The sequence below is a fragment of the Myotis lucifugus genome, unplaced genomic scaffold, assembly GCF_000147115.1.
Source record: "Myotis lucifugus unplaced genomic scaffold, Myoluc2.0 scaffold_830, whole genome shotgun sequence".
NCBI lineage: Eukaryota > Metazoa > Chordata > Mammalia > Chiroptera > Vespertilionidae > Myotis > Myotis lucifugus.
In genome coordinates, this window is record NW_005871878.1 from 80330 (window position 1) to 98731 (window position 18402).

Sequence of the window (18402 nt, forward strand, 5' to 3'; positions counted from 1 at the left end):
CTGTAGAGTGGACATCACATCAGAACCAAGCCGTCCAGTATACTGGGCCAGCAGACCGGTGCCCAGCCAAACATCAGGCAATCTAGGGAAGTAGCAGATGCCAAGGGGTGAGCTGTCATCTTCAGCCATGACTAGATCCCTGAGCCGGCAGCAGCCGCTGCTGACAGCCAAGTTCGAGGTGAGGGGCACCCTTTAGAGGCCAAGTCCAGTCGATGTGAAAGGAAATGACCTTTTCTTGAGTCGTGGCAGCCAGGCACTCCCTAAGGAGCATACGTATTTGTTCAAGACGATGCGACTTTTTTCCCCCCTAAAGTTCATTCTTCTCTTCAGTTCTGGATACTTCACTCCGATAGAAACATGCCTGGAGAATGAAATAGGAAGGAAAAAGACTCCTGGTTTTTAACTCGCTTGTTCCCAGTCCTTGTTGCCAATGGTTCCTAGCATCAAATTTAAATTGTAAAGAGATGATCAGCTTAGAAACCAAGTCACCACTCGTGGTCCCTCTCCTGTTACAGAGCAGGGTTGCTGGGTTTTAAAATTGTTTAGGTTTTACTAAATTGCAAATTATAAATCCTTCTCAGAGAGAGTGGAATTTTATAAGGGCTCCCCTTGCTTCAAGCACAGGTCATATACAACCTAGCCCCTGTCTCCCTCTTCATTCTTCCTGAGCTCCAGCCACCCATTCCACACCGTTCCCAGTTCCCAGAATGCACTGTGGCTTCAAGCTTCGGGGCCTTTGCACATGCCTTCCTCTTTCTGGAACAACCTCCTTGCAAAGCATTCGCAGACCCCATCCTCCACCTCAGAATGTCTGGGGTAGCTGCCTCTCCTGTGTATACCCTGAGCATGCCAGTAGCCTATGGAGATGGGCTCAACAATTATGTTTTAATTTTCCTTAGCCCCAGCCCCTGGTGATAAGTATATGGCTTATTAAACAAAGCTCATAAAATATCATTTGCATGAACTTGGGCCTAGGACATGACAAAAATAAGCATTCAGCCTTCTGCCCCCCAAAGGGCGATGCTATTCTAATAACTATTAAACACCCTGCACTTGCTCAGAATGCCCACTGCCCCCCTCCACCCCTGCCCAGGTGGCACAGCCCAGGGAAGGGCACTGTTCATGGTCAGCACGTGGGGGAGCAGCCTGTGGAAATGCAAGGCCCTTTCTGGTGTGTGAAAGAGGAGGACCCAGTGGTGCATTCCCCACTGCCGGTTCCGTTATAAGCAGAGGTGGAAGCCCGCCTCCAAGCCTCTGTCCAGCTCTTTATGCTCCGAGAATCCTTTCTAGCCCGCACGGCCCCAGCCACCCTCCTCCTGCCTGGAGACAAGGTGCCGCTCTCCAGGGGTGGGCAAACTTTTTGACTCGAGGGCCACAATGGGTTCTTAAACTGGACCGGAGGGCCGGAACAAAAGCATGGATGGAGTGTTTGTGTGAACTAATATAAATTCAAAGTAAACATCATTACATAAAAGGGTACGGTCTTTTTTTTTTTTTTTAGTTTTATTCATTTCAAACGGGCCGGATCCAGCCCGCGGGCCGTAGTTTGCCCACGGCTGGTCTATATCACCTGGCCGGCTCCCATGCTGGCCTTAAGAGCAGACTGAACTTGGGGCCGATCGTTTCCCTGCGAGGGCTGGTCCCCAGAAAGGAGGCTGGGAGTCGTGTGTCTGAAATATTGAGGGCGTAAGACATGTGAGGCCAGGTCTGCGTGTGTCATCGCAAAGATTTTCTTGATTAAAATAGCGCTTGTCGGCTGGGTTTTGGTTTTCAAACGCTGGTCACACCAGGGGGTGGGGGTGGGTCGGTGGAGACTTGTGGCAGCTGTGTGGCCCCGAGACAAGCTCAGGAGCCTCATCTCTCTCAACAGAGTGAATTAGACAGACAGATGGGAACATCAGTGAAAATGCCTGAGGGAGGGGGGGGCAGGGACCTGAATGCCATGAGCAGGGGTGGGGGGTGCATCAGGAGACAAGCCCATCTCCCCAAGAGAAGCCCCGGGCAGGATGCTCAGGTGCCATCAGTGCCCGGGGACACCATCCCCTGCGTCTGAGTGACTGCTGGTCCGGGGCTTGTCCTTAAGTGTTGGGATTACTCACGCTCCTGGGTGGCAGCTGGGCTGGTTTTAAATGCTCCCCGGTGGCCTGCAATTCGTCACTCGGCTAGGAAGCTGCCTGGTGTCCTGACGGCACCTGTTTGTCCCAGGCTTTTCTCAGCGTCAGCTGTCTCAGACTTCACGCTGGCGAAGGGGACCGCTCCGACTGGGGAGACAGCCGTGCTCCCGACAAGACGTATCTATTAGATCGGCGGGAGGCGGCTCCGCCCGGCATGGCTAGACTGGGAGTCTTGGTTCTCTGCTCTAGGAAATCCAGCTCCCGCCTGGCGTGTGGGTGTGTGTTTGAGTTCTGGAATTGCTCCGGGAGAACGACGCTCTCGCCGTCACAGCGAGTTTCCCCGAGCACTTTTTTTGTTATTATTGGGCTCACTCAGCTCTGCTTCCTGGCCCCTTTGTAAGGCTCCGAGCTACAATTTCCCGTCCTCAGTCAACGGCTGGAGGTTGAGTGAACCTGAGGTCAGTGGTTCCCAAATGTTGGTCTGCATACGGGGGGCGATCCCAAAGGACAAAGAAAGGAGAAATAAAAAAGCACAGGGCAGCTAAGAGCAATTATGTTAGTTTCAAGCTGCCAACTGGCATCTCCTGAGAACTGCTCTACATTCTGAGATGCTGTTCTTGTTTTCTCGTAGGCATTGATATTCTTTCTTTCCTGAAAGAGGGAGATGGTAGATAAATCTTGCGATCGCCTCGTTAGCTGAAGAGGTTGGTTAACCTGTGACTCCCCAACCCCAATTTTCTGGAAATATTACTGACCCCTGAAATCCGATAGTCTGGCTCTGAGTTAATCTTGAAGAGCACCTCACACATCTTTTCCCCGGGGAGGCTGATGTCAGCAGGAATGACAGCGGTCATTCCTGTCCTCGCTGCTGTGTGCCAGGCGATATCCTAAGCCAGTGATGGCGAACCTATGACACGCGTGTCAGAGGTGACACGCGAACTCATTTTTTGGGTTGATTTTTCTTTGTTAAATGGCATTTAAATATATAAAATAAATACCAAAAATATAAGTCTTTGTTCTACTATGGTTGCAAATATCAAAAAATTTCTGTATGTGACACGGCACCAGAGTTAAGTTGGGGTTTTTCAAAATGCTGACACGCCGAGCTCAAAAGGTTCGCCATCACTGTCCTAAGCCCTTTCGCTATATATTCACACCTGTTATCTCCCCAGCGAGCCCCTGGGGTCTGAGTTATTGTTGTCGTCATTATACAGACGAGGAAGCGAAGGCCCAGAGCAGTTAAGTAACTCAGCCACAGCCACACAGCGAGGAAGTGGCAGTGCTGGGGTTTAAACCCAGGCTCCAAAGGATGAGACCTCTCCAGAAATGACACCCAGTGGGGAAATACGCATGCTCGGATTTCCAGAGGACGAAGCCTGAAAACACGAGGCCTGTGGGGGAGAGAACCCTGAAGAATAACGCCGAGAGGCCGAAGGGGACAGTGCTGCAGCTGAGGCTGTAGTGGAATATGGCAGCCCCAAGAGATGGATGCAAGGCAGGGTTGTCCACTCGGGATCACCTAGCTATGGATGGTGTTCCCACCACACACAGACGCTGCCTTCTCTCTTGCCCTCTGCTCCCTGGCCCCACTGCGTCTCATCAGAATCAGAAGCTCTGGAGCATGGGCATTTGTTTGACTATCAGAGAGAGAGAGAGAGAGAGAGAGAGAGAGAGAGAGAGACTGGAGGAAGAGAAATACAACACACATGATCAAGGCCTAGAGGAATTTTCTTGTCGGAAGAGAAAGGCTAGTGCAGTTGGCTTCCGTAGGCCCCATGGAGCCTGGCAAGGATGGAAGGACATGGACAGGAGGGGACAGACTTCTGCAGGGAGACTGCACAGGCACAGGGAGCCCCGTGTCCCAGGGCTGACGCCGTGCCCGCAGTTCTGCTGAGAGCGCCATGGGTCACGTGCCTAGCCCTCGTAACCACCCTGTTTGCCCCCTGGCAGACGCAGGAACAGAGGCTCAGAGAGGTTCCAGGACTTGCTAAGGTCATGCAGCTACAAAACACGGAGCTCAGATGTCACCTGGGTTGGCCTGAGCCATGGCTCACACTACTTGCGCTTTGCTACTTGCGTGCACTGAAGTCACCGGCTTCCTGCTCTTATTCCTCCTGCTGCCCCAGGCCCCCTACACTCTCTCTCACTGTCTGTGCCACACGGAGTTTGTAAAGGGAAGCTGGGAGCATTGGAGATGATGGGAAAGACCCATGGCAGGCCCGGTTGGAGTGGCTCAGTGGTTGAGCGTCGACCTATGAACCAGGAGGTCACGGTTCGATTCCCGGTCAGGGCACAGGCCCGGGTTGCAGGCTCAGTCCCCGGAGCGGGGTGTGCAGGAGGCAGCTGATCAGAGATTCTCTCTCATCATTGATGTTTCAATCTCTCTCTCCCTTCCTTTTTGAAATCAATAAAAATATATTTTTTTAAAAAACAGACTCATGGCAGGTCAGAGGAACCTCCTAATCCCAATCGCCCCCGGGAGTGACATTTCAGCGGATGTTGAAGGAGGGGTGGCCGCACTTGGACTCGGCCCAGTGAGGCGCGGGCGCTTGCTATTGGGTTTCCCCGTCTCCGATTTCAAGAACAAGAATATTGGCTGTGCTCGGAGGAGCGGTAGCCAGGATTAATTCACACCTTTCTCGGTAAATGTCAGCGGAGCTTAAATAATGAAGGGAGGAAGCATACGATATCCAGAGAACATGAGTGGGTAAACTGATAGGGCGGTGACTTTCGTGTGCTCTTCTGTACGCCGTAAGCCGCAAGCTCCCTCCACCGCCCCTCTGGTCCCAGAAGTTTGGGAGTTACTTCACGTGGACTCTGGATATGCCTGAACTATACCCTAATCAACACGAAGAGCGCCTGGCAGGTGCCCAAGGCACATTGATTTAAGAGTGGGATTTTGGTTTCAACAACACAACATCAACGTATTATTTAATTCAAAAAAATGTATAATACCGAGAGGCATGGCGGGGAGGTGAGTGGAGGGAGAAAAAGAGGAAAGGACACGCACCTAGAATTAGAGAAATGATCACATTTTTTGTTATGCGTATACTAGTACTTGAAAACACTTTCTGGAAGTGGCCCGAGCAGCCGACACGGGGAAGTTAGAACTGTGGGAAGTGCACATGCGCACTGTTTTGTGGGTCCTCTGTACATGTTTGTTGGCCCGCCTGCCTGTCCCCACTCAGTGGAGGGACCCATCGGACTCATGAAACCCTAAACCCCATGGAGGGAAGACGCGGACGGTAGGATAGGGAGGGTGGGGCAAGGAGGCTGGAGGCCAAGGGCACAGACAGCCCAGAGCACCCCCCCTCCCAGATCCAGGGTCCTAGCTGCCCCTTCCCTTACCACCTGCCTCCTTTAGTGTTTGGTTCAAGGGTAAATCCGAAAAGAGAAGAGGGTCCCGGCATTCTCTACTTCTCTTGCACCATTCCTCACACTTCCTAGTTGTTGCGCAGCATCTGTTTGCCCTGCTAGACTGTACCCCTAAGAGGGCTGGACCATTTCAGGATCTGTGCTGCGCTGTGCCTCCAGCTCCCTGCACAGCCAAGGTGCCTGGCAGAGAGAGGAAGTGCTGGCTTAGAGAACAAAGGAAGGAGGGGAGGGAGGGCAGGAAGTAGGGACTTAATTCCTGGAATGCTCAGAAAGGCCCCTGCCACCTACATTCTGCAATTGTTTATATAGTGTTGACCCCTGGACGACTCAGGGGGGAGGGGCATGACCCCCTGTGCAGTCGAAAAACCACCTATAACTTGACTCCCCAAAACTTAACTACTAATAACCTACTGTTGACATAAACAGTTGATGAATACAATCAACTGTTATATGTATGTTATATGTATTACATACTATATTCCTGTAATAAAGTAAGCGAGAGGAAAGAAAATGTCATTAAAATAATAAGGAAGAGAAAATAGATTTACAGTACTGAAGAAAAATCCACATATAAGTGGACCCGCACAGTTCAAACCCAGGTTGCTCAAGGGTCAACTATGTCTCCCCATGGTCCACGGAGAGAAGATGCGGTGGGTTATGCGAGCTCCCGTATAATTGCCAGGTTTGAAATCCATTGAGTTCTATCTTATTTATAGATGACGCCATTTTTTTCTTTTGCCTCATTCCATAAAGAAAGACCAGTCTGCCTGGCCGGCATGATTTAGTAGTTGAATGTTGACCTATGAACCAGGAGGTCACAGTTTGATTCCCAGTCATGGCACATGCCCAGGTTTCGGGCTCGATCCCCAGTGGGGGGGTATGCAGGAGGCAGCCAATCAATGATTCTCATCATTGATGCTTCTGTCTCTTTCTCCCTCTCCCTTCCTCTCTGAAATAAAAATAATTTTTTTTTTAAAAAAAGAAAGTAAGTAAGCATTGTTAGCAGGGTGATTCATGGTTCTACACAGGCTCCCTGGCCTGGTACACAGAAGCCAGAGGACTGGAGGGATGTGGCCAGAATTGGGAATCAGCCAAGCTGGCGGCTGGCCGGCTGCAATCAAGCTGATAACAAGGAGATTCATCAGGGTCCGCAAGCTCCCCCGTCCCACAGCATCACGGAGGGTTTTTAAATCAATGCTGGTCTCGCTGGCTTAATGGTACCTAATCTTACCTTTTGAAGCTGGAACATTTGGGAGTTGAGATCAATTGAGATAAAATAAAGTAAAATGTATTGACTTTGGGATTTGGGGTCTTCATCAGAGCCCCATTGTGTAGTGTTGTTTTTATTTTCTGTCTTGGAAATAGGTGGAGGTTAGCCACTGAGGAGGAGGGTTCTGCCTGGACCCAGTGCTGGTAGATTGTTCGAGTCTTTCTCATCTTCTACAAGAAGGACCCTCTCCTGCCCTGTTTATCACTGTATACCCAGCGCATGGCACCTGCCAAGTATTCAATGCTTGTTCTTCACAGCCTTTATTGGGATGTTTGTCTTTCTTGTGAGGGTTTCCTGCCTCCACATTTAGTTTTTAAGCAGCTTCACAGGGGACACTATCTGTCTCCATCCCCGCTTTGTCCCCCCTCTCCCGCCGCCCAGAGCCCAGCTCAGGGCCTGGCACATAGTAGGTGCTCAATAAATGAATCTATGGAGCGGCAGGAATCATAATTCGATCTCAGTTAACACATTCTGTTTTCTTCCACCCACTGCTCCTTGTTGCTCCCTCGTGGGCAGCCCTGTTGAAATGCCACTTCCCTGAGGATAACCATTCGGGGGGCTGGGCAGAGTCCACAGACAGCAGTGGCTTGTTCTGCTCCGGAGGCAGGGCAGCAGCCATTGCCTTCACTAACGACTCCACACTGACAGTCACGTGTGTCCAGTGCGTCTCACTGTCTCCCCGCAACAGGACCCTGCTTTCCAGGGACGGACATCAAGACAGGGAGTCAAGTCTAGGGCGGCACAGCTGGAACCCCTCAGGACCCAGGACCCCAGGTCCCGCCCTGGTGGCCCCAGCTGTCCTCTTCCCACCGCTGGGACATTTATCCAGGACCCGGTAGGGTGGGGAGGGGGACACATCAAAGACGCAGAAGAGAAGCAACTTCAAAGGCCTCCCTTCCTGGGTGCCCTCTGGGGGTTTTCTCAGGAAAAGGCGGCAGCTGACATTAATGGGGACACGGCATCTGAACGCGGTCCCTCAAGAAACGAACAAAAGGAAGGGGAGAGGGGCTGGCTGAAGGCAGAGGCCTTTCAAGTCCTGGCGAGGCGGGTTCAAGAGCTAAGCATGGCGTGTGGGAGTGAGGGATGGCGTTCTACTCCTCTTTACAGACCCCAGGGGTTGTGCCACATGAATGAAACGAGAAGTTGGCAAGGCTGCCAAGCTCAAGGCTAAGGTTTTGCAGTGGTATATGTCTAATACAATAAAAGGTTAAATGACATCCAAGGTTAAATAATGGATACTAGCCGGGCTGGTGTTGATCTCTGGTTGAGCATCTATCTATGAACAGGAGGTCACAGGTTCAATTCCCAGTCGAGCACATGCCCAGGTTGCAGGCTTGATCCCCAATAGGGGGCGTGCATGAGGCAGCCAATCCATGATTCTCTCTCATCATGGATGTTTCTCTCTCCCTCTCCCTTCCTCTCTGAAATCAATTTTTTAAAAGTGGATATTAAGTAAATGGCCAATGGAGGTGCTATGGTTTGAATGCTTATGTCCCTCTAACGTCAAGTTAGAAACCCACCCCCAAAGTGGTGGCGGTAGGAGGTGGGGCCACTGGGAGGTGAGTAGGCCACGAGGGTGGAGCCCTTGTGGTGGGATTAGACTCCACGGAGCTCCCTCTTCCTGCTGCCAAGTGAGGGAACAAGGGGACATCTATGGCCTGGGAGAGGATCCTCCGTTAACCTGCTGGTTCTCTGACTCAGGCTCCCAGCCCCCAGAACTGTGAGCAATAAATCTTTGGTGTTGATGAGCCACCAGGCTATGGCACTTTGTTCTAGCAGCCCAAATGAACGAAAACAGGAGAATTCAGTGCATTTCCACATAAAACCGTTCCTAAGCACAGCTTTTAATGGCTGGATCGCATTTTCCCCTTCTTGGTGTGGTGGATCTCACATGGATAGTTTCCCAATTAGCTCACCAACTGTCTCACAGCTACTTGTCGAGTGACTTTGCCCCCTCTTAATTCTCAGGTGCCTCCTGGACTGCATAGTCAGTGCTTACGCGCAGCAGGTAAAGGGCAGGGGGCGGGGGCCTCGCTTTCTGCAGGCGCAGGAGACCTGGCTACACTCAGACTGCAATCTGAATCTTGTTGGGCGTGGATAGAGAGAAAAACGGAGATTTCCCATTGGGGGCACCCTCCACCAGGGGAACAGGAAGACTCCGAGAGGGACTTGATGTCTTACAAATGGAACCATAAAGTGTTGAGAGGCGATGATTTAAAATAATGGCTTTTCTGAGCCAGAGGAATATTAAAGATGCCCTGAGGACTCTAACCCATGCCTTGGAGTCGTTCATCACGCCTCAACCTAGTATAGGGCGTCCCAAAATTCACGCAAGATTTGCAATTGAATTGAATTGCAAATCTTGCGTGATATATTTCCTCCAGAGGAGAAGCTCTGTCCCACCCTGTGGTCAGACCCAGGTGCCTCCGTTTACTCCGAAGGTGCTCTGGTTTTGGTGGCAAATTATTGGGTCCCCCTGGTTACAGGTGACAGCTTCATGGTGAGAAAGGGTCAGGAATAAGCATGGCGGGGAATGTTGGGCATCCAAATGACCTGTTTTCTTGCATTTTGATGTGCAGTTGCCTATGAGTACTTTTATAGAAAGACAAGCGCAGTTGGCTAGAACCTGACCAAAGCCCTAAGTTCTCACGGGTGTTTTCTGAAGTTGAGCGGAGGGGAGAACCTAGAGCAGTGATGGCGAACCTACGACACGCGTGTCAGAGGTGACACGCGAACTCATTTTTTTTGGTTGATTTTTCTTTGTTAAATGGCATTTAAATATATAGAATAAATATCAAAAATATAAGTCTTTGTTTTACTATGGTTGCAAATAGCAAAAAATTTCTATATGTGACACAGCACCAGAGTAGAGTTAGGGTTTTTCAAAATGCTGACACGCCGAGCTCAAAAGGTTCGCCATCACTGCCCTAGAGTGAACCGGCACCTTTTTGTACTATGACGGAAGCTGACTGATAAGCACAAGTTTGCTGAAATGAAAGCAAATGGCTAAATCACATCAAGCTAATATTTAACAGGAAGGAAGCGAGGCTGGCAGAGCAAGGAGCTGAGCAGCCAATAAGGGGTGTGCGGTGGCAGAAGAGAGATGGCCATGAGCTGCTGACCTCACCCTCCCCGTTGGCACCTATGGAAGCATCCATGGAAGCCCGGTTGTCATGGAAACACCATTGTCAAGGCTGCAACCTACACTGGTCTCTTCAGAGCTCTGTGCCCAGCATTGTTTCAATGTCTATGAAGTTCAAGAGCTTTGGTACACTGATAAGACTTGCTCTGTAGGAAAAGGTGTCTCGGAGACAGCTGGGCACAGGGATAGAGTTACTAGGCCTGACCTGATGAGCAAGAAGTTAGTTGAGTGGGTGGAGCTGGAGAAGATGAACACATAGGTGAGAGGCAGGGGTGGCGCTGGGACTACATCTAACTTTGGTGCAAGCACCACGCTAGAAGTAGCACTCGCTGCCTTTAAAGCTACAGCTGCTCTGATGTTCACGGTCACACTGAGTCCCCTCTGGCCCAGGGAGCCCCGGGTCTGACACGAGTGGATTATGATTACGGAGCCAGAACTGGCCAGATAGTCCCAGACCCCAAGTTAGAAGTCAAGAGCTCCATTGTCCCCAGAGGGACCAGGGGGGACAAAAAAGAAATACTAGGAATTGACTTAAAGTGTGAAGAACCAATGACACTCTGTGTAATTAAGAACTAGACTTGGGAGTGACAAGTTTGAGACACGAGTCACAGCATCCTTTCTGTTGTCCGGTCATCTGGCTGTGAACTGAGAGAATATTGCCTGTTGCCAAATAGTTTAAAAAGACATGTAAGTCTATTAGGAAAAGACAGTATATGTGTTTACACACACACACACACACACACACACACACAACACATGATATCTACAAGTATGTGAAGCCTTAAGATAAAGAAAGCCGATAGAAAAATCCAAATTTAAGACCACTATAGAGATAGGCATCAACCTCCCCAGAGTATTCTCATTAAATCCTTAAAATACGTAGCTTTCCCAGTGACTTCAACTGTTTCTTTGGAGTCCAACAACACCTTGACTGAAAGGCTAAATAGAACTTTAAAAAAAAATAGTAACAATGAGAAAAGTACGAAGAAATATGTCCTCAAACCACACATTCTAGAATGAGTAAGAAAAAAAACACGATTTGACGTAAAGCAATTAGCTTCACATACGACTTTTTAAAACCAGCGCACAGGGCACGGAGTGGGCAAGGTACCAGGGTAAGATGGGTTCACCCATCGCCTGGCCCCTCGTGATAGCAAAGCAGCGCGAGACTTCATGGCCTGGGAGCCCAGGTCCGGAGTGGAATCCAACAGAACGGAATGGATGGCTGGGCTGGAAAGGGCCGCGGGGTGCTTTTACTCCAAAAACGTGTCCTCCAGAGGAACGCGCAAAGGACCCCGTTAGTCACCCACCTCCTGCTCCCCACAAAGTGACACCACTTAATATTATGTCTCTTGCCACCAAAAAACAAACCGCTACCACATCACATTCGGTTGGAGGCACTACTGAGCCATCTTGCTGCCTCTGTTTGAACTTCTGGTGTCTCGAGTGTGGAGAGAATGTGATAACAACATCTTAACACGTGGGAGCGAAAGCCAGAGACTCGGGGAGCAGATGCTGAGACGTGCTAAGGAGCGGTGGCTGCGGGGTGACGCAGGGGAAATGAATCCCAAAGGACTTCATCTCAGGGTCCAAGTGGAAGCCCCAAGTGGAAACCGTGGTGTGGATTAAACTATGATCCAGGGGGAGGAGGGGAGGGCCTGGGAGGCCCACGTCCCTGAGAGATGTTTGGGTTTGTGGCCGGGTCGGGATGTTGCCTGTCTTGGAGAGGCCAAGAGGGAGGTCTCAGCCACCCTCTGTGGGTCTCCGGGGCTGGCTGCGGGATCTCCTGAGGACTGAGGAGGGCTGTGCCAAGAAGAGCTGTGTTTATAAATAATGCATTTCCTTTGTCTTGCAGGAATTCTGGAGGCAGAGGTGCAATCAGATCGGCTGTGAACAGCTTACATAGCAAATCTAATAGGTTTGTAAATTAGATTTTGTGTTCATTTGTTTTTGCTGTAAGGCAGCTATTAATCTGCTTCTCCTCTTGGCTGGATGGTGCCCTTCCTACTCGGGAAACAGATCTGTTTTCTTTCACTTTGGCCTTGCATTTTCCTAATCACTTGGGGGGCGGGGGAAGGAACCTGTCCATAAAATGTCCATGAAATGGCCCAAGGTCTAGAGGCTGCAGAGACGGGACGCTCAGATGCTAAGAGTCACTTTCGGGACAAGAGTCCACCCACTTGGAAGCACGTGGGCCACCAACGAGCTTATTCATAACTTGCATTTTTGCTGAGCAACGGAGGCTCTGAAGGGAATCCGGACGTTCACCCAATTTCATTGTCGATCTCGCGTCCAGGACGTTACGATGGAAAGTAAAGCGTTCAGAAACTTTTGCTGAGGCCCCTTAAAAATATCAGGGAGTCAACTGAGTAATGCTAACCGTGATCATTGAATGCACATTCTACATTCTGAGCATGCTTCCTCCCATGACAGGCCTTGGCCAGGGGACAGCTTGGTGCAGGGCAGCGAGCAAATGTGTGGCAAGCCCAACAGAACCAGGCTTGCCTCTGGCTATGGTTGGGCCATGCCTCTGAGTCCCCAGTCTCCATCAGTGACGGCTGCATCACAGCTCTGACCGGAGTCTCATAAGCCCAAGCTGACCGGAGTCTCATAAGCCCAAGCTGACGGGGCAATGGGAGAAGAAAGGGAAGGCCAGTGCTCAACAGGAAGGCTTTGTTTGACTTTCTGAATATGCTATTTTGGTCAGTCTGGGAAGGAGCGGTCCAGGTATTCAGAGTAAGGTCTGTCATTTGCCCTTCCGTAGTTTTTTCAGGTCTCTTGACCATATGACATCTATCGAGTATGTCTATTCCTGAGCCTAGAGGACTGACTCAGGCCACGGTCCTCTGTGTCCCTGACATCATTGCTTCTAGATCTCGTCCTGACCTCTGAACCACCTGGGAGCTACAGATGACGCTTTTGCTGTGCCTGGTGAAATGTAGATAAACTATGTGTCTCTCTCCCACTGTGGAAAGATGCCCTCTTCTTCAAAAAGAAGGTCCTGCCCCTGGAGCAGGACCCCCCCCCCATCATGCTCTGTGGTCACGTGGGGTGGGGGTGGAGGCTATTGGGAGCCAGGCAGACCTCGATGCAGTCCCAGGCCTGTTAGCTGGGACCTTGGACACGTGATTTCACGCCTCTGAGCCTCAGTGTCCTAACTCAGAATAATACACATCTTTTTCCAGGGGTGTTTCAAGAATGAGGACCTCTAAATAGAAGGTTCTATCTGGCCTGATGTGTTAAAGGGACTCAGTTGAGACTTATTCCTAACACTGTGTATGCACTCATGGCATCAGAAGACAGAGAAACGTAAGCCTGACATGAGACTCCAGTGTCACTGGGCTGGACGGGGTGCTGAGGACAGGAGGTCACAGTCACTGGACAGGACTCTCCATTCATTCATCCAGCCGTGTCTGTGCGACACGGGGCATGGACAGCCAGTGAGCGGAGGCGGTCCCTGGAGTTATCTCATCCGTCCCTTGATTTTACAGATAAGAAGACAGAAGCCAGGGACTCAAAGTGACTTCCCCCAGTACCCCAGAGAGATAGCGACAGAGCCAGGGTTCAAGTTCAGTAAGACCATGGCTGGTTAGGCAGGACCCCATCCAAGTTTTCGCTAGGAAGTAGAGACAAATGGAATTTTACCGCTGCCCATGCCAATGTTTACCTCTTTCTTTTTCCCGTCTTCATCCCCTGGGTCCCTACCTTCATCACAGACAAGCCTGGAAGCCCTTTCGGCGGGTTTCCGAGCACGTCTCCTCCGCAAGCCTTCTTGTCACGACACCCCTGCCGATCCTTCATGGCTGAGAGAGCCCGGGGCACCCAATATGCTCCTTTCTGCGGAGCATCACCCAAGATTGAATCTAAATTAAACCACAAGAGGCCCCGTCCCTGGTTACTGATGAGACTATCAGCCGGCCTCTTAGTGTTTCTATCACATACGCCTACTGATGTGAGCTGCGGCGAAGCTTGGGGGCGTGGGGTAGGGAAGCTAAATCAGTGGCCCTGGGGGGTCACTGCTCCCACCTGTGGCCCACCCAGAAGTGACAGCGTTAAAGAGACGCAGCCACAAGCAGCTCCCATTGGAGCCTCGTGAGACGGCAGCCGGCGATGGGTATGGGCCCTGCGTGGTCCTTACAGAATTCCAGAGCCTTAGCGCTGGCGTCTTCCTCTTCGACACCCTCTTCCTATAAATGGGAACTCTGAGGCTCAGAGAGGCAAAATGATTTTCCCAGTCACACGGCCTGGGAAATCTTCCCACTGCACCCTCTGCTTCCTTTCACGAAAGCAGCAAACATGCCACAGGGTCGAGTCTCCCGTTCCTCTCATAGGCTTCCCTGAAGCCTGGATGCTAGGCCTTGGTCACTAATTCTTGACTCTTTTATTCTCTGCTAACGTTACATATATTTGAACCCAAGACGAGTGATACCAGTCAGGAATGCTGAGTAACGGAGCTATCTGGGGAGAAAGCGCACAGACAACATGCACCCCCCAATGAATGGCTTCTCTCCCTGCAAAAAGCAAAATCGAGCACTGGGTTTAGACCCCCTTTTTAAACTTGGCTGCTCCATGGTAAACGCAAGCAACACTGGTGCTTGTTTTAGATTCTTTAAAGCTCCAGAATCGGGCCTCCCAAACCCAGTCATCATCGTCACTGGGCGACTCTGCCGCCAGCACAGACAGCTTGGGAGGCGACCCACATGCGTCTGCGTGCGGCCGGCAGAGGCGGGCCGGCTCCTGCCTGTGGATGTAATTGTAACCTAGTTTCTTAGAAACCCACTAGCATAGATTTCAAGCCTCTGAACTGAGGCGGGGCCTGTGATGCCTGAGGTTCCCGAATTGGGTGGAAAGATGGTGTGCACCCAGAATGGTGATTTGCCCCCGGTGTACAGAGCCAGCCAGCAGGCTCGCCCCAGGACAAAAGGCAAATGTGAATCCAGCAAACACTTAGTTACTGAGCACCCGCATTGGGGAATATAGAAATGAGGAGGGGTATTCCCCGGCTTACATTCTAGTGCAGTGGTTCTCAACCTTCCTAATGCTGCTACCCTTTAATACAGTTCCTCATGTTGTGGTGACCCCCAACCATAAAATTATTTTTGTTGCTACTTCATAACTGTAATTTTGCTACTGTTATGAACTGTCATGTAAATATCTGATATGCAGGATGTATTTAGGTAACCCCTGTGAAAAGGTCATTCGACCCCCAAAGGGGTCTTGACCCACAGGTTGAGAACCACTGGTCTAGTGGGAGAGAAAGATACAGCATCGAGAACTCTGAAGAAGGCATCTCAGTGACAAAGGAGGGGGTGTTACAGATCTGTGGTTTTCTCCTCATTACGTTTGTAAACCATCAGGATACTCGGCTGCTAATGCAGCTGCTATTTGGAGTTTTGCTAAAGCAACTTGGAGAAGTATGATTCTGACCGTGACTGCTAGGTTTCATTGGGAAGAAACACGGGGGTGGGGAGAGAGATAGTTTATCACCCCCTTTCCTGTACGTCGGATACACCACAGGGAGAAGTTTGTGCATTCTAGAAGATAAATAGGCTTTCTTCCCTTCTCAGGTAATAACTGCAATTTTGCTCTTCTGAAGAAGTTTACAGTCAAGCCCCAGCAAAAACAAAGTAATGGGACTTGTCGTTGGCATGCTAACAGATCATATTTATCCCTCCCTCCCTTCTCCCTTCCAGAGCTGAAGGTGTAATAAATGGCTCCTCACCACCAGCTGTTGTTGACAGAAGCAACGAGAGCATGAAACACAACATCCAGCCGGCCTCAGCCGCGTGGAGGCACAACCAGACGCTGTCTCTGAGGATCAGGTAGTGGTAATTACCTCTCGGACGAGACCCGGGCTGGGCCTTCTTGGGCACAAGCCGGCAAATTGCCACTCTCCATCATCTAAAGAAGTTGGTTTAGAAGGAAAATGCTTACCTCCCACCGAGGCAGGTTTCGTCTGTAAGCGGTCAATTGGAAATAAAAACCCAAGGCCGGCCCAGCGGCCCGGCATGTGCGTGCAGCCGCTCGGCCCCGTGGCTGGCAGGAGAGGAGGTCCTGGGTGGAAGGAGTGGGCGCTCAGCAGTGGGGCAGCTGTGAGAGCCTGGAGGCAGGGGTGGGGGGTGCGGGGCCAGAGGTTGCTTCTCCAAAGGACCAGGGAAGGACTGCTTGCTGGGGGACTGCCTGGCATCAGGGCCTCCCACTTGGAGAGTCTTTGAAGAGCTCCCCCGCCCCCGCCCCCCCCCCCACACACCCACGCATACACATACACACAGTCCTATAGCTTGGGTAGGCTGCCTTCTCCAAAACATGAAAATGAAAAGCCATATCCGATCAGGTGGCCCAGGAGCTGGCATGACACCTGGTTGCAAAGGCAGAGCTCTGAGTTGCTGGGTGGTGGGAATAGGCCCCTGTAACCTAGGAATTTCAGCTTCAGCACTTTGGCTACTTGCCTTTGATATCGCCGCCACTGCCCAGCAAAGATGGGTCAGTATAATCCAACCATTCATTTCCAGGCATTGCACCGGGGGCCCGAGTGCTGCCATGAATCAGGCATGTTAATGGGGAGAAGATCGAAGCAAAGACAGGACAGGACGGTGTGATGCACACAGTAGGCAGTACTGCATCTTATAACGAGGTGGAAATAAAAAGATCATCCAAGGAGAGACTACTTCATTTCGTAAGAGAACCAAGAGGGCTGGCCAGGAAAGGAGCGATGGGTTTTGAAGGATGATTAGGAGTTTGCCAGGCATGCCAAGCTGCGTTCCACTCGTATGCAGTCTGAAGAGCAGCGGTGCCCAAACCTAGACGCAGGTTACAGTCGCCTGGGGAGCTTTAGGAAGTGTGCTGAGACCTGGCCAGGCTCGGAGTCGGGGTTTCTCAGGTGTCAGCGGAACCTCTGAGTTCTCTACAGTCCCCGGGTGATGGAACGGGCACCTGCCGGGATGCACCACAGGCTGCAAACATCCCCATCCGACAGGCTCAGGGGCAGTCAGCCATCTGGGCGACCAGGCAACCATCTTGCAAATCCTCTCATTTGCAAAGCGTGAGAAGATGCTGTCCTTCCGGGGCTCTGAGGAAAAGCAGACGTTCTAGCTGAAAGGGCGTCATTGCGTCTATTTCACTGCAGGAAAGGGAACGCATTTCAGCCGATCTGGGTACAAATTTCCTTCTTTCTATGACTTGAGTCATCTCTAAGGATATCTGGGGTGAATTAGAACGTTCTTTAAGTAAAACCTCAGGTTCCTGGGGGCCAGGCCGGCAAGGTTTGAGTAAAACTCCCCGGTGATGCGTAGTGGACACCCATCCTTTCTGTGGCTACAGGCTATGCTAGGTGATTCTAGAACTTTCCCCTAAATCAAAGTCAGCCTAGAGCCTAGAGAGCTATCCTTTGATCACCTTCGTTTTGAAACAACACAGAGCAACCGCGCTCTGTGAGACGAGAGAGGCATCACTAGTTACAAACCTCAGACCAGACAGCAGGTAGGAGGCCGGGAAATCATACTCCACAAAACAGACCAGCTCACAGACTCAGTCTCTCAAAGGGAGAGCGATGGACACACCTCACAGTAACCACGTTTGCATTCACCCCCGGGGAGGGCCCTGTGCCTGGAGAAGTCCTCCATGGAGGCATGAAGGACGTGTGTCATCCTGGCTGCCTGTTCCCAGTTCAGGACTCGCTGTCAGATGGTGGCCCTGAGTCCTGCAAAGGAGGCGAGTAGCTGACCACTGTCTGGGCTTTCCCAAGCCTGAGGGGTCTCCTGGGGAGAGCTGAAACCTGGCAGCCCTGGGAAAACCGGAATGTGGGGCACCCTCCCTTCCAGGGCCCTCTGTGGTGAGCTCGCTTGTGTCCTAACGGAGTCATTTCCGGGGCAGTTTGCACACCTCGCAGGAAGTAGGCATAACCATAGCAACCGGGTTGGCCACCGCCATATCACCTCTAGGCCATTTCTGACAGTCCCTGCCCGGACCCTCTGAGGGCATCTGAACTCGGTGCTCCCTGGGTGCCGGGCGCCATCAGCCCTGCAAGGCGATGCCGGGCAGGAGAAGCCGGGTTGGCAAAGGGCACCGAGGAGACTGGTCCTCATGTGTGTTTGGTTTTTGCAGGAAACAAATCTTAAAGTTCTTGGATGCCGAGAAGGACATTTCCGTCCTCAAGGGGACCCTGAAGCCCGGAGACATTATTCATTACATCTTCGACCGAGACAGCACGATGAACGTGTCCCAGAACCTGTACGAGCTCCTGCCCAGGACCTCGCCGCTGAAGAACAAGCACTTCCGGACCTGTGCCATCGTGGGCAACTCGGGGGTCCTGCTGAACAGCGGCTGCGGGCCGGAGATCGACACGCACAGCTTCGTCATAAGGTACCGCAGCGGGGCGCTGGGTCCAGGACCGCAGGGGCGCTGGGTCCAGGGCCGCAGGCAAACTTGAGGGTTGCCAGGTGTCCCAAGAGGTTGAGCCAGGACACACTGGTTGGGTTAGTCGCAACCTCGTGGGTGGTGTA

The 18402-nt window shown here is 51.5% G+C and overlaps 1 protein-coding gene across 2 annotated transcripts in view; it reads left to right on the forward strand.

Annotated features, from left to right (window-relative positions):
* ST8SIA2 (ST8 alpha-N-acetyl-neuraminide alpha-2,8-sialyltransferase 2) overlaps nucleotides 1–18402 on the forward strand; it is a 35099-nt gene that overhangs the window by 4708 nt on the left and 11989 nt on the right. The window contains exons 2-4 of one of the 2 annotated variants that reach the window (XM_006106466.3): nucleotides 11757–11819; nucleotides 15595–15723; nucleotides 18005–18262. In XM_006106466.3, the coding sequence (XP_006106528.1) occupies nucleotides 11757–11819; nucleotides 15595–15723; nucleotides 18005–18262 (450 nt within the window). The remainder of the gene's footprint in view (nucleotides 1–11756; nucleotides 11820–15594; nucleotides 15724–18004; nucleotides 18263–18402) is intronic. The other variant, XM_023747288.1, reaches the window with a different exon arrangement.